The sequence below is a fragment of the Netta rufina genome (assembly GCF_964035555.1).
Source record: "Netta rufina genome assembly, chromosome: 5".
NCBI classification, from domain to species: Eukaryota; Metazoa; Chordata; class Aves; order Anseriformes; family Anatidae; genus Netta; species Netta rufina.
In genome coordinates this window covers 11,086,356-11,099,238 of record NC_140128.1, presented here as the reverse complement: position 1 = coordinate 11,099,238, position 12,883 = coordinate 11,086,356, and the positions used below count along the sequence as shown (strand labels likewise).

General features: G+C 48.6%; 1 protein-coding gene across 1 annotated transcript; it reads right to left on the bottom strand.

Annotated features, from left to right (window-relative positions):
* Window positions 1–9,839: 9,839 nt before the first annotated feature.
* DBX1 (developing brain homeobox 1) lies at window positions 9,840–12,610 on the bottom strand (the record flags this gene model as incomplete). The annotated part of the gene is made up of 4 exons (XM_084287387.1): window positions 9,840–10,217; window positions 10,542–10,744; window positions 11,872–11,973; window positions 12,262–12,610. The coding sequence occupies 4 exons, from the start codon at window positions 12,608–12,610 to the stop codon at window positions 9,840–9,842; spliced, it is 1,032 nt and encodes a 343-aa protein (XP_084143513.1).
* Window positions 12,611–12,883: the final 273 nt, after the last annotated feature.

Here is a 12,883-nt window from a genome sequence, read left to right as displayed (position 1 = left end):
CTTCAACTAAATGCTGTGCTCTAATGAGAACAACGAAGAAGTACTCCCCTTTCAGGAAGCATAAATCCCCAAACCTCTTCACTAAAAGTCTAGGTGATCATTCTCAGCAGCAGACTGCATTTTTATTATTATTATTTTTTTTTTTTCCTGCAGACTTGCGAGTTTCTTGTAGTTATCTTGTCTTCTACTTACAGACTTGAACTACTGACATTGGTAATAGATTCTTCTATATCAAAAGAAAGAGAAGAAATTCTGCTGAGAATTGATGACATGCATTAGATTTACTTAAATCCAAAAACAGTTGAATCTACAACTCCCAGCAGCTCTTTCTGAAAATCACTGAACAGATCAGGTCTATTTTTCAATAGTTGTGTTGACCTACTTTTCAAACTAAAAAAGAAGTATGATACAAAGGTGTTGATTTCTCTTATGGGGACACAGCATTGACTGTCAGAACCTAAAGACATTCCATAACTGATATCAAAAACTGCAGCTTATCTGCTGTATAGCCAACAACTGCCTTAGTTATGTCTTTATAGCTTACTCTCAGATGAGTAAGAGAGGAATGTGACTGGTAGAAATTTGCAGGAACACTTAGCGGTATGATTCTCCTACCAAATACTTGGATTTGTCTTTGCAACTTGGGGCAAGCCTAGAGAATGAAGTTTGCTAGGAAGTACCTACGTCGTATCAAAAGGAAATTTCTTGGGTGCTAATTGGTAATCATAGAGTCTTGTGGAGCAATTATCTTTTGTAGGCTGTCTTGTTCTTGCATCTATTTTTTCCTTCTCTTGTAACTTTTCCTTCTGAGTTACGAGCATCTTCACTAGCCTTTTAATAGCACAGGGGCGCAAGCTGTAACTCAAAGCCATTCATCAGTAATGGGAGTTTCATCTGTCCCTTAACAGCAGTTTTCCAGAGGCAGAGTAGTGTTGGACATGCTCTAACAGATTTTCCATGTTCTGTAAACGTACAGAATTGCATGTTTTGGAATTGGCCCTGTAAGATACTCTAGCCCTGATCTTGGACAACATTTGAATCAATACTGGACTGGCACCAAGATGCTTCATCTCTCCCAGGACTTCTTCCCTTTCTTCCCTTTTTCAACCTCCTGTGTCCTTTCCCTGTGTTCTTTGTTTGTTTCAATGCACATTGTCTCGTACGCTCAACTTCACATATTTTTTCCTTTACCTCACCTTCTCCTTAACCTTTATTGCTTGGTGTTTCTGTTTCCAACATCCCATTTTATTCTTATTTTATATCCTGCCCAGATCCACCTCATAATAATTTCTCAGTGCTTTAGGATCAGTCCAGACTTCCTTTCTGCAGTCAAAGGGGAAATTCCCCGGAGTCATTTTAAGAAAGAGATCAGTTTGCAGCCTGTGACAAGTACTTACATTCTTTGTCTTCCACTGATCTTTTCCACTGGTAGTCACTTCAAGAACCGGAGAGGAAGTACCTCCTGGTACCTTACAGGCTTCCGTCCTCTCTTCTGCATTTGTGCACAGTTTACCCTTTTAGTGATACTGATGATTCTGACATTAACCTCTCTGCCACGTGTGATAACTGAGGGTTGGTGGTGTGCAGATACCTCCTTCTCCTCAGTGATTTCTAGTTTTAAGTGAAACAGATGATCTGCCACACAGAGCCCTCCTATGGAGGATCCATACCAGGTTGCTGTTCACAACATGTTTGCAGTACGCTGGCAGGAGAGGAGCAGCTGCCTGTGGGCCTTATAAAGCCCTCAGTCCTCACCCCACCCCAGTCAAGCAGGAAAAGACTTTGGGCAGTTAGAGCAGAGCACAGCAGCTGAGGACAATCCCCATCTCTGTCAGTTTTAAGAGAACTGTCTGTAGGCGAGTACTTCTCCATCTACATCTCAGTTTGGGTATTCAGTCAGAAAATCCATGGTCCTCTCTTTCCGAGATATGCGGATGCTTTCAATTTGTTTCTTCACTGGAGCTTTAAGGAGGCTGAGGAAGCTCCAAGGGATTGAGACCATGTTCTAGCCAAGCACAGGTAATTCCTCCTCCTGCTCATATAAGAAGTTCACCCACATGGGGTTGGGCAGTTAGGAACTCAGAAAGACCTTAACTTAAGAAGGGGTCCACAGGTAGACGGGAGGAGGAGGTTCTTGCTTCTAGTGAGATCTGGTAGTAATCCTGACTGGAAGATCATCCTCCATCAAGGAGCTACTGAGTCACGCATAAGTTAGCCTGAGTGTACCCTGCCAGCCGTGCTCATGCTCCACCTCCTCAGCAAGACAGGGCAAGAAAATATGACAGAAGAGTTTGTGGGTTGAGAGCCCAGCCCTGCAGGGAGAGCAGGCACTAATTACCATCATGGACAAAGCAGGCTTGACTTGGGGAAAATTAATTTATCGCCAGTGAATAACAGAGTAGGAGACTAAGAAATAAAAACAAAACTAGAACCACTTTCCCCTCACCCCTGATTTCTTCTCAGGTTCAGAATCATTTCCAGTTCTCCTACCTCTTTTCCTCAACTGGCACAAGGGGCTGGGGAATGGGGGTTGCAGTTGGTTCCTAATGTTTTGTCTCTGCCATTCCTTCTTCCTTACGCTCTTCCCCTGCTCCAGTGTGGGGGGTCCCTCCCATAGGAAGCTATCCTTCATGAACTTCTCCTACATGGCTCCATCCCACAGGGTCCATCCCCCAGGAGCAAATTGCTCCAGCACGGGTCCCCCACAGGCAGCAACTCCCCCCAGCCCCCTGCTCCTGCGTGGGCTCCTCTCCACGGGCTGCAGCTCTGGCCCAGGGCCTGCTCCTGCGGGGGCTCTCCATGGGCCGCAGCCTCCTCCAGGCCACATCCACCTGCTCCACCAGGGGCTCCTCCACCCACAGGGGGGCTGCAGCGTGGAGATCTGCTCCATGTTGGTTCAAAGATCGAAGCCGAAATTCCTTTAAGTGGTATATTCTTTATTGCAGCGCTGGATGCACGGGGGATCTCTCCACCTATCGTGCATACCCAAAGCAGAAAGCAGTCTTGAATTTATACAATCAATCTATCAATATTCTACAAGCACTTATACATATGCATTACCTATCCCCGCCTTCCCTCGCTTCTCATGCTAATTAGCCTTTTGGCACCTTGCGGCTGCGTAGAGCCTCCCAAGAATTGTGGGCAGGGGTCTTTGGGATGTGGGCAGGGGTCTTTGGGAGGAAGACCCCGAGACTTCCTCACAGTGTACTTTTCACCTTTGGTCAGGAATCTGCTGAACTGGCATGTTTCTTAATTGCAAGAGCTGGTTGTTGCTAATTCTTCCGTTTGTTGTATCTTTATAATGAATTCCCATGTCCAGTTTTGAGATTTATAGTCCTTACATTTGTTTCTCTGTCCGTCTGCCACTTCCTTATCATGAGTTCCAGTGTCTTGTTTCGAGATACACAGTCCTTGTCTGGGGATTGTCCTTGCCTCCCCAATGCCTCCCCAATACCTCCTTAATCAATGTGGGACCCATGGGCTGCAGGGGGACAGCCTGCTCCACCACGGGCCTCTCCACAGGCCACAGGGGAACTGCTGCTGCCTGCCCGGAGCACCTCCTGCACCGACCTTGGTCTCTGCAGGGCTGTTTCTCTCACATTTTCGTGCGAGCCCAGCACAGCAGCGCTGCAGGCACGGGGTGCGGCCCTGAGGAGATCACCCTCTAAAATCAGCCCCTCAGCCACCCTCGTAGTGTAGAGCGTTGGCAGCCCCTGCTGGGCACCGCTGGCCAAGCCACCTGCGTGGCCTTGCCTTTTGTTCTTAAGACAACAACCTCTCCCCTGCCTGCTGAAATTATAAAGAGTTGTTTTCTGGTAAGAAAAATCCTGTAATAACCCAACTGGCCAAAAGAGGACAGTCTCCTCTACAGGCAGGGCCTGAGCAGCGTGCTGTGTGTGGCTCTAAGGCCTGTTTGATGCCACTCCTCAGGGTTCCCTCTCCTAAAGGGATATAAAGTTGCTCAAAATGTTTTCTTCTCATACTGTCATTGCTAATAAATAGCAAGTTGAACAATACCTGACTGAACCTCAGCACCTTTCAGTTGGGGGTTGCAGCGAACCAGCACCACCCAGTGCAAGGCAGCTGTTAGGACACAGAGGTCCTCCCAGAGAACAACCTCACGTGTGGTAATTTTTTGCAAGGGAGGTAAAACTAAGTAAAATCAGCACACAAGGTACTTACACAAGTTCAGTAAAATGCTCCTCAATGGTCCTGGCTGCTGTGACGGGCTTTCACTGGTGTTACGTGCATGTCCTTTGCGTTGGGACAGCGGTGCTGGTGTCTCTTTGGGAGTTTGAACAATGTTATTCTTTTATATCAGGTTCAGTTATGGCCAATAAATAAATAAATAAAAATGCAGAATTTAGATGTATTAAAGGCTCCTGCACTTTAGATTAAAGGATTTAGTAACAAAGGCTGGCAGAAGGGGTGATCTTCTACACCTCCTCCCCTCCAAGCTGGGCATTTCTGCCCCTTAGGGGTCTGACACACGGGCATGGCAGTTCCAGGTGCTAGATCCACTGAAATCAGGGCAAATCAAGTAAGACAAATCAGTTCTCTGCATATTTCTGCTCTTTAATGATCACTTTGGGCCCAGGTACCTGCCAGGGGATGTGCGTTTGGCAAGGGGAGAAGAGGAAACACAACCAGGCGTGAGGCCTTGCCTTATTCCTCTTGATAGTGGCAGAGCCCACAGCTGCCATGTCAAATGCTACCTTAAGCTTCCTGAGCACAGATTTCTTGAAGGCAGTCAGTGTTTTGGGGACCTAAAGTCGTGTCTCCCCAGAGGAGCCTTCTTTCCCTCAGGCCGGGGTGAGTGCTGGCAGTTCTGCCTTTCACAGGCCTCAGACTGCTCTGGTGGCTGCTGGAAACCAAGGCCGTGTGTCCTGGCCTCTTTGCCTTTAAGATCGTAATCTTAAATCTTTCCTGGAGGAGAGGTGCTCATCAAAGGAGGCAATTTAAAGTTATTTTTGTTTGGTTGGTTGTTTTTTCCCCCCATCTTAGCTGCAGCGTTGCCAATGCAGGATGACTGGCAAGAATTTCTTGCTTACTGTTGTTAGGAAGAACAGTGTTTCATAAAGATAGGATAAATATGTTTTACTGTGTATGATGTTAACAGCTATGGCTTACTAGTTGATTTCTATTTGTACAGATGTGTTCTTTCATGGACACATAGAAGAACAGGCACAGTGCAACGTGGGGCTACCCTGTGTGATGCCCTGGTGCTGGGGCATCAACCTTATTTTGTTCCAGAGCTGAGGTTTCAAAAACATCTAGTGCCACCATTCAACGTGGAAATTATTCCACCTCCATGACAGCAAGGAGGAATTCCTGCCACATTACCTCCTTTTCAAAAGCATAGAGTTGTAGTAAAACAAACAAACAGAAAGATCCCTGATCAGCAGTTTTGTACTAGCCACAGGAAGATAAACTGGCTTGGGGAAACATGGGGAGGTGGCCTCTGACATTCCCTCTGTTGGTAGTGAACGATGAAACCTTTTACTCTTAGAAATAGGCCCAAGCTGAGCTCCCTGTGTGATGCACACCAGGAGCAAGCCCAGGTGTCAGTAGCTCCTTCTAAATCAACTGGAATCTCTCCACATTTGAGGTCAATGACTCAGTTTCTGTCCTTAACAGGAGGCATAGGAAAGTATAGCTACCTCTACAGCCTTCCCTTGGCACAGCTGTCCTGCATGAGTCATCCCATAGTAGCTGTGAACTCTGGGTCAGGAAGGAAACCCTCAGTGAAGAGGAACACGAAATGGGAGCTTTTCAGAGGGGTCTGCATTCCTACAAGCTGCAGACGGTGAGTAAGCACCAGCTTTATACCTTGATATTAAGGTTTCTGTGAATCTCAGATGGTTGCGGTTGGTGGTCATATGGTAGTCTTTTCACTGCAAAGAAAAAAGAACTTTGTTGGAATAAAAGTTAGTAAGATTCTTAAGTTTCGTATTGTAGGTGTGAGATTTTCCTTGTTAAATAACAGTTTTAGGAAACTTTTCCTTTAGTAAGGATGTTGGTCTAGCAGGATAAGATTTAACGATGTTATGTCAGAAAAAGTGGTATAATTATTTTTGGTCATGATGGTCCTAGCACAGATGAACTATAAAGACCAGAGGGTGTAACATGACTAGTAGCTTGTTGAACAGTGAGTCGAAAGGGATTATGGATAAGTGGTATTTGCTCAGATTTTTGAATGTGCTCTTTTCTTCTATATTATGGTATGCATGATGGTACCTGTTGGTTTTAGATTATTTTATGACTTGTTTTTTAAATGTGTTTTTTACTTATATGTTTTTATAGATGACTCAATTATGGCTTTGTGCTTAGTGGACTGGTAAAAACAGGGGTTATAAACAACTGTTGTGGGGTTTGCTATTGCTTATAGAGCTGATATCCAGATAACAATGCATTGTCCAGGGTACCTGTTGTTGATAATGCACACAAGAGCTGTTTTACTGGAATGAACATGAAGTAGATTGTGCTAGCTGCTGTTTAATGCATGTCTGTGGAACCTTTTAGATAAGGTTGGGAGATGCTGCTTTTTTGGATAAACTTTAAAATACTTGTTTGATTTTTTTTCCTTTATGTTCTGTGGGATAAACTCTGCACTTGCTTTATCTGTTTTCTTCATAGTGGTCTGTTGTATGTTATCAGTTGCTCATGGCTGCAAGGTGTTAGAGGGGTAGAAGGCACTTGAAGTGAGTGTCCTGGCCTGGTGTGCCCAATTACCTGATTGGGGAGTAGCTGGAGACATTGCACGCCTTTGTTATATTGCATGCATTTGGGTTGTTGTATCCCTAATTAAGTGGCCTGTGTGATGAAAGCTTTGTTGCAGCAGAACTCAGCTACCTGCATGCAAGGAAAACATATTTTTCTGTGGTGTGTGTTAGTAACTAAAAATACCTAGGGTGTTATGTATTAGCTTTGCATTGTAATGAATGCTTGACCTACATTTAAGGCTACGAGTTTGTTTAGCAACGCCTTTTTTCAATAGCAAGTCCGTGGAGGTAGATTTCTTTTTTTCCCCTGCTGTGTGTAGCATCATACTACTTCCTTTCTCATTGGGCTCCTCTAAGTAATACTGCTGTGGTCCCACTCTGAATGCATGGTCCCATCATGAGTACTTCGACAGTGAGTGAGGCTTGCTTGGAAGGACTTTTCTTTTCTTTAGTCTGTTATCAATTTTCTCTAAATAAATACAGTTGTGCTCAATCCCTCATTCTGCCTATGTTGTCTTGCTCCTTGATTTCTCCTGGGTCACACCAGATGTGAATGTGGCCTGCCCACATCAAGGAGCTGTGGGAAGGGTGAAGGAAATTTGAGCTGATGTTTACCAGGGCCGAGCAGTATTTCTTGATTGTTGTTACTCTCAGGCTTTTAATATTACATCAAAAAAGCAAGTCACTCTTGGATGTGACTTGTGGCTTCTTAAGGTCTATTGCCTGCTGAGGCAAGAGTGATGCTTAATGCAAATAATCAGGTACTGCAGCCTCCTGCCTGTAGCTTATGGGCTGGGACCCATGGAACCACGCAGCAACACCATCTCTCGTGTATCAAAGAAGGCTGTTCTGTAGACCTCTGTGAAAAGCAAAGTACTGCATTTATTAGTCAAGAACTATGATAAATTGTTTTCTTGTGTCTAAGTATGAGTTGTTTTTTTTTTTTTTTTTTTTTTTTTTTTAACCCTATTTATGAGCTCTTGGTCTTGGAGAAGATGACACAGTATTCTCCTTTTGTCTCATGGATGAAAAGGTTTGTGTTGTGGATATGAGGACTGGGGTTTCAAAGGCTTTGCATGGCTGGTTTTTGTTTTCTAAAAGTGACTGATACATGCAATAAAATGTAGTGAAAAAATCATAGAAAAAGAAGAAATAGAAATGGTTACCGACATGTTTATATTGGTGGGTTTGTTTTGCTAAGCGAGTGCTGTCCCAGTAGGAAGAGCAGGGACTGGCAGTTGTGCAACCTGTGTCAAGTCAGAAGCAATGGTGGGAGATGCTTTTGTTTTGTTTCCCATCTTGGAAGCGCTTGCTTCCTTTCAGTCAAAGAGACAAAGTCCTCCTGCACTTGCGATGTTGGTGTTCGGGGGGGAGGAGTGCTCTGATAAACTTGGAAAGCTTTTCTTAACAGAGGTGGCGTGTTCCTGTCCCTCTGCATGTGGCAGAATGGACGAATGTTTTTCAAGCATATATTGTGGCATAACATACTTAGGCTGTGATCTCCCTCTTCTAGAAGTTACTAGAAAAGCAAGTTCTTATTTCTGAAAGGATTAAGAAAAAAATAAATCTGTTGTCGAGGTTAAAGAGTACAGGTCTTGGGAAGAGCAGGATTCATCTTGGTTCAAGTGTCCCAATTCATACTGCAATATGTGATAAGTTATCTTTTTAGAGATGTAAAACCTCTCCAAATGAGAAGTTCTTCTGTAAAGGTGAACACCTTCTTACTGACCCATTTGATCACTGAAACTGTTCCTGTTCCATTTCTGCACATACTTAATATGAATATCCCATGTAGTGGAGCTCCTGTAGATTCAACAGATGGTGTGGATCTTACTTTGGTGCCTGATAAAAACTAAGCAAAGAAGGATCAGGCTTGTTCCATTTCTTTTAGCTTTGTCTTACCAGAATTATTTTCTTTCCTTAGAAAATGGTTTTGTTTCTGGCTACCTTGCTTCACAGAATTACTGTAGTGTTGATAACGGGTGGTTTTATTTTTTATCTCTATTTGGCCCCAGACACAACCTACAGTAGCTTGCAAACAGGAACCAAGTAGTGCTGAATGACCAAGCTCAGAAGGCTACTTTATTTGACAAACATTTGCTTTATTATATATACACATATTTAAAGTCTGTACACAGTAAAATACAAAATAAAGGCGTTTCTTTATAAGTTACAGAATTAAACAGCTGCTTTTGTGTGTAGTTTAGCTGTCATTTAATTAAAAAAAAGAAAAAGGGAAACCTTGTTGAGCCATTGTTATATTCATTCACAATAACCTTGGTATAAAACATCCATACAGAGTAAGTGTACAAAATAGCGTACAGTTCATATAAGCTGTGCAAAGACAGCAAAGTTCAGTCAAAATCAAAGAGGCACATCCACTTTCCTCTGTCCACATCACAAACAGCAGAGGCGAAGTGGAAAACAAGCACGAGTCTGCGGGCGGAAAAGGGAGTTACAGTGCTTGGTAGGGAAGAACGATGCACAATTAGAAGGGGAAATGGATAAACACCGGAGGTCCCCATTGCACAAGGCATGCTGTTACCTTACACCTTAAATCTGCAGCGGTGATGTCCAGGGGCTTGTTGTGCAGGTGATGTGCTGCTCGGGGTGAGCTGGGCTGTGCCACGTTCATGTTACTGACCTTGGGAGGAGCAAGCTGTGGGGTCAGATGCTCTTCAGGTTTCCGAGTTTTAGTAGCTGCTGGAAATGCACTTGAAAAGTGGTAAAAATGGCCACGGTGTCTATAGTTGTTGTTGATGATGGTGTTCGGTCTGGAAAAAACATTCCCTGCAGTAGGATGAGTTCCCTTCCCTGCTGTAAGGGAAGGAGCTGCCTGGTGCTTGCTTTCAGGGGAGCACAGCCAGCTGAAGGCGTGCTGGTTGGGAAGCGTGGAGAAGGGGTTGTGAGAAGGCTGGCTGATGGTACGAGTACGAGAGCCTTCATGTGGACCCAAAATAAGGAATACCTCTGAGCAGGGAGGCTTGCGTCTGTGTGGTAAAGAGCCTGCCCTGGAGAAGTGGACATGCGGGTGGGACGTGGCCTCTTCAATTTATAGCACTCTGTTATTTACATCTTTGCAATGTCCCCGTGCGATGGTAGGGGCAGGCGGGTGACCTAAGAGACCGTGATCTCCTCCTCTTCCTCTTCCCCCTCATCGTCCTCTTCCTCTGAGTCTGAGAAGTCTGAAGGTTTGCTGGGGCTGCTGGAGTGAGATGGGGAAGGAGGCAGCTGGGAGTCCAGTCTGTCCCGCAAGTGCAGGTGCTCTGGGGACTGGTGGTAGCTCAAGGGGTGCCGGGGGCTGGGTGGGCACACGGTGGGAGCTTCCTCTTCCTCCTCCTCCTCTCCTGTGCACTTCTTGCCGACGTCGCTGAGGTCCGGGTGAGGGTTGAACTTGGTGGGGAGGGTTTGCTCTCTGCAGCCGCCAGAAGAGAGGAGCTCTCTTTCCTTGGAGTTCCTCCACTTCATTCTCCTGTTCTGGAACCAGATCTTCACCTGGGCGGGAGGGAAGCCAGACAAAAACCGTTCAGTAAAGCAGGGACCAGCAAGGCCCTGCTGGCTGCACACCTGTGTTGGTTGTGTCTGTGCCAGAGCTAATGGGATTGTACAGCCTGATCCCAGCCTCTGGGTGGTAGAGGGACAGTAGGGCTGTGATCCACCCCGGCTGGGAATCGTGCTGCTCCCATGGCTCTGGCCAACACTCACGGCCCTGCAGTTCGCTCCAGCTGTGGGCAGCTCTCCCATCTCTCCTTCCCCTCTTCTGCTCTCGACCCAGCCCTGGCTCTTTTCACCCCAATTTCCCACCATCAGCCCACTCACCTGCGAGTCCTTGAGGCCCAGCTTGGCCGCCAGCTTCTTCCTGTCGGGTTTGCTGATGTACTTCTGCTTCTGGAACATCTTCTCCAGCGCCTTGCGCTGCACGTCGGAGAAGACAGCGCGGCGCAGCATGCCGCGGCGGGGCTTGCCGCGGGCGGCCAGGGGCCACGAGAAGGTGCCGGGGATGGGCACGACGGCCGAGGTGGCTGTGGGAGAGTGAGGAGGCTGAGCAGAGGGCACCCTGCTGGCCGGGCCAGCTGGGGCCCCAGAAGGAGCTTTCTGCCCAAATAAACCCCCCAGGAACTGGGATTAGAGCCATGGGCTCAAACGCGTGAGATGTGACAGTGGTGGCCTGCCCTGCTGGGGGTCCGAGTGGTCCCTGAGACGGAGGTGTAAGAATAAACCTCGCTCAGAAGCACTTGTTCTTTTTTTAAAAAAAAAAAGCTTTTATCATTTCAGGCACTTTTTATGCTTGAGATGAAAATGAGGACTTTTCTGGCTCGAACAAAACCAGCCCTCTTCAGACGCAGTTCTGATCAATCGGTGTTCGGCTTCTTATATTAATCTCTTCTCCCCCCTCCTTCCCTCCCTCCCCCAAGTTGGAGAATTCAACCCGAAGACATGAAAAGTGTCAGCTAATTAGCACATTGCCTGGCTCCCAATGGCATTGGTATGATAAAAAGGGCAGAGTTTTGCCTTAAAAAAAAAAAAAGGGGGGGGGGGGGGAGAACCTCCCCAAGAGAGACAGAGATGCTAATGAAGCGTGAATGGTAATTGTGTAGTAATGAACTAACAGAAAAAGACTGAGGACAAGCAGCTAACGCCATATATTATTGGGACAAAAGAGATTTACACTTTCAAACTAAACACAACGGCATGCCAGGCTCCTCGGGAGAATACTGATGGCACAATCGTCTCTTTCCCCAAATCATTTTCATTAAATGGACATGAAAAGCTATTTATAAAGCTCAAGTTGTTTTTGTTAGGCTATTCACCCGCCGGAGAAAGGGAGCAAATTCCATTATCCGGAGGATGAATGGAGGAGCTCGGGGTATTTTTTCCTCTCCCCCCTTGCCCTGTTTTCCCTTCACATTAATGGCTTGTTGGGGTAATTAGATTTGGGGGGATTACGGCGAGCTGCTCTCCCCGCATCGGGCCGGGGCGCTGCGGGCAGGACCGCGCTGTCCCCCCTCCGTGTCCCCCCCGTGTCCCCGCGTCGGGGGCGCGCCTGGCGCGGGCACGCGGGAGCTGGCCGCTGCGGCCGTGGTGCTGAAAGAGGGAAGGGGGCCGGGGCCGGGGCCGGGGCTGGGGCTGGGGCTTGGGGGGGGGCTACCTGGGAAGTAGGAGGATCTGATGAAGGGCTGGAAGGAGCCGTCAAAGTACGGGAAGGAGAACGCCTTGGGGGGGCCGCTCTGCAGCACCGCCGGGGAGGACTCTAGGAGAGAAAGAGGGTTAGGCTGCGGGGGGGTCCTGAGGCCGGGGGAAAAAGGGGAAGGGAGGCTGGGACAGGGGCTGGGGGGCTGCAGGGAGGGAGGCGGGCAGGGCATGGCGAGCTCGGGGCTCCGCTGCCCCCGTCCCGGCGCCGAGGCTGCGGAGCCGGACCCCGGAGGGTCTCTGCCTCCCTCCCTCCCCGCCTTCCTCCCTCCTCCTCCTCCTCCTCGCCCCGAAACCCGCTCCCTCCCGTCCCTCTCCCCCTCCCCTCGCCGCCCCCACCCCCGCTTACCGGCGCGGGGGGCGGAGGCCAGGATGGCGTTGACCCCAAACTTGAGGAAAGTGGAGTCCCCGGCGGGGGAGGCGGAGGCCGGGGGCGGGCAGCCCCTCCTGGAGCCGGCCGGGCTGCCGAGCTCCGGCGTGGCCGTGTCCGTGCGGGCGGCCGGGGGGGACATGCTGGGCGCCGGGGCGCTCCGCGGCGGAAAGGCGGCTGGCCGGCCGATCCGGATCAGGTCCTCCACCAGGAATCCGGAGTGGCCGGAGAAAGCGGATTGCAGCGACTGCGGCAAGGTGAGGGTGGGCGTGGGCCGCAGCAGGCTGGGGTACACGGCCGGAGGGGCGATGAGGCTGGGGAACATCATCGCCGGGGCCGGCCGCCCGCCCTCCCGGCCGCCTGCCTGCCTGCCTGTCTGTCCGCCTGTCTGTCTGTCTGTCTGCGTGCCCTCTCGCCAAGATCCCGCTGGCGAGCCGGGCAGGGTTCTCTGTGCCCTTCCTCCTGGATGCGGGGTTTTATAGTGGTCAGCCCCGCTCGGGCTCTTTGAGCGGTGACAGCCCCAACAATGGGGTTCAACAAAGTTCTCCTCCGGAGCTTCATTCACCGGCCGCCCCGGGGCTCCCCATTGGTCCGGGGCCGC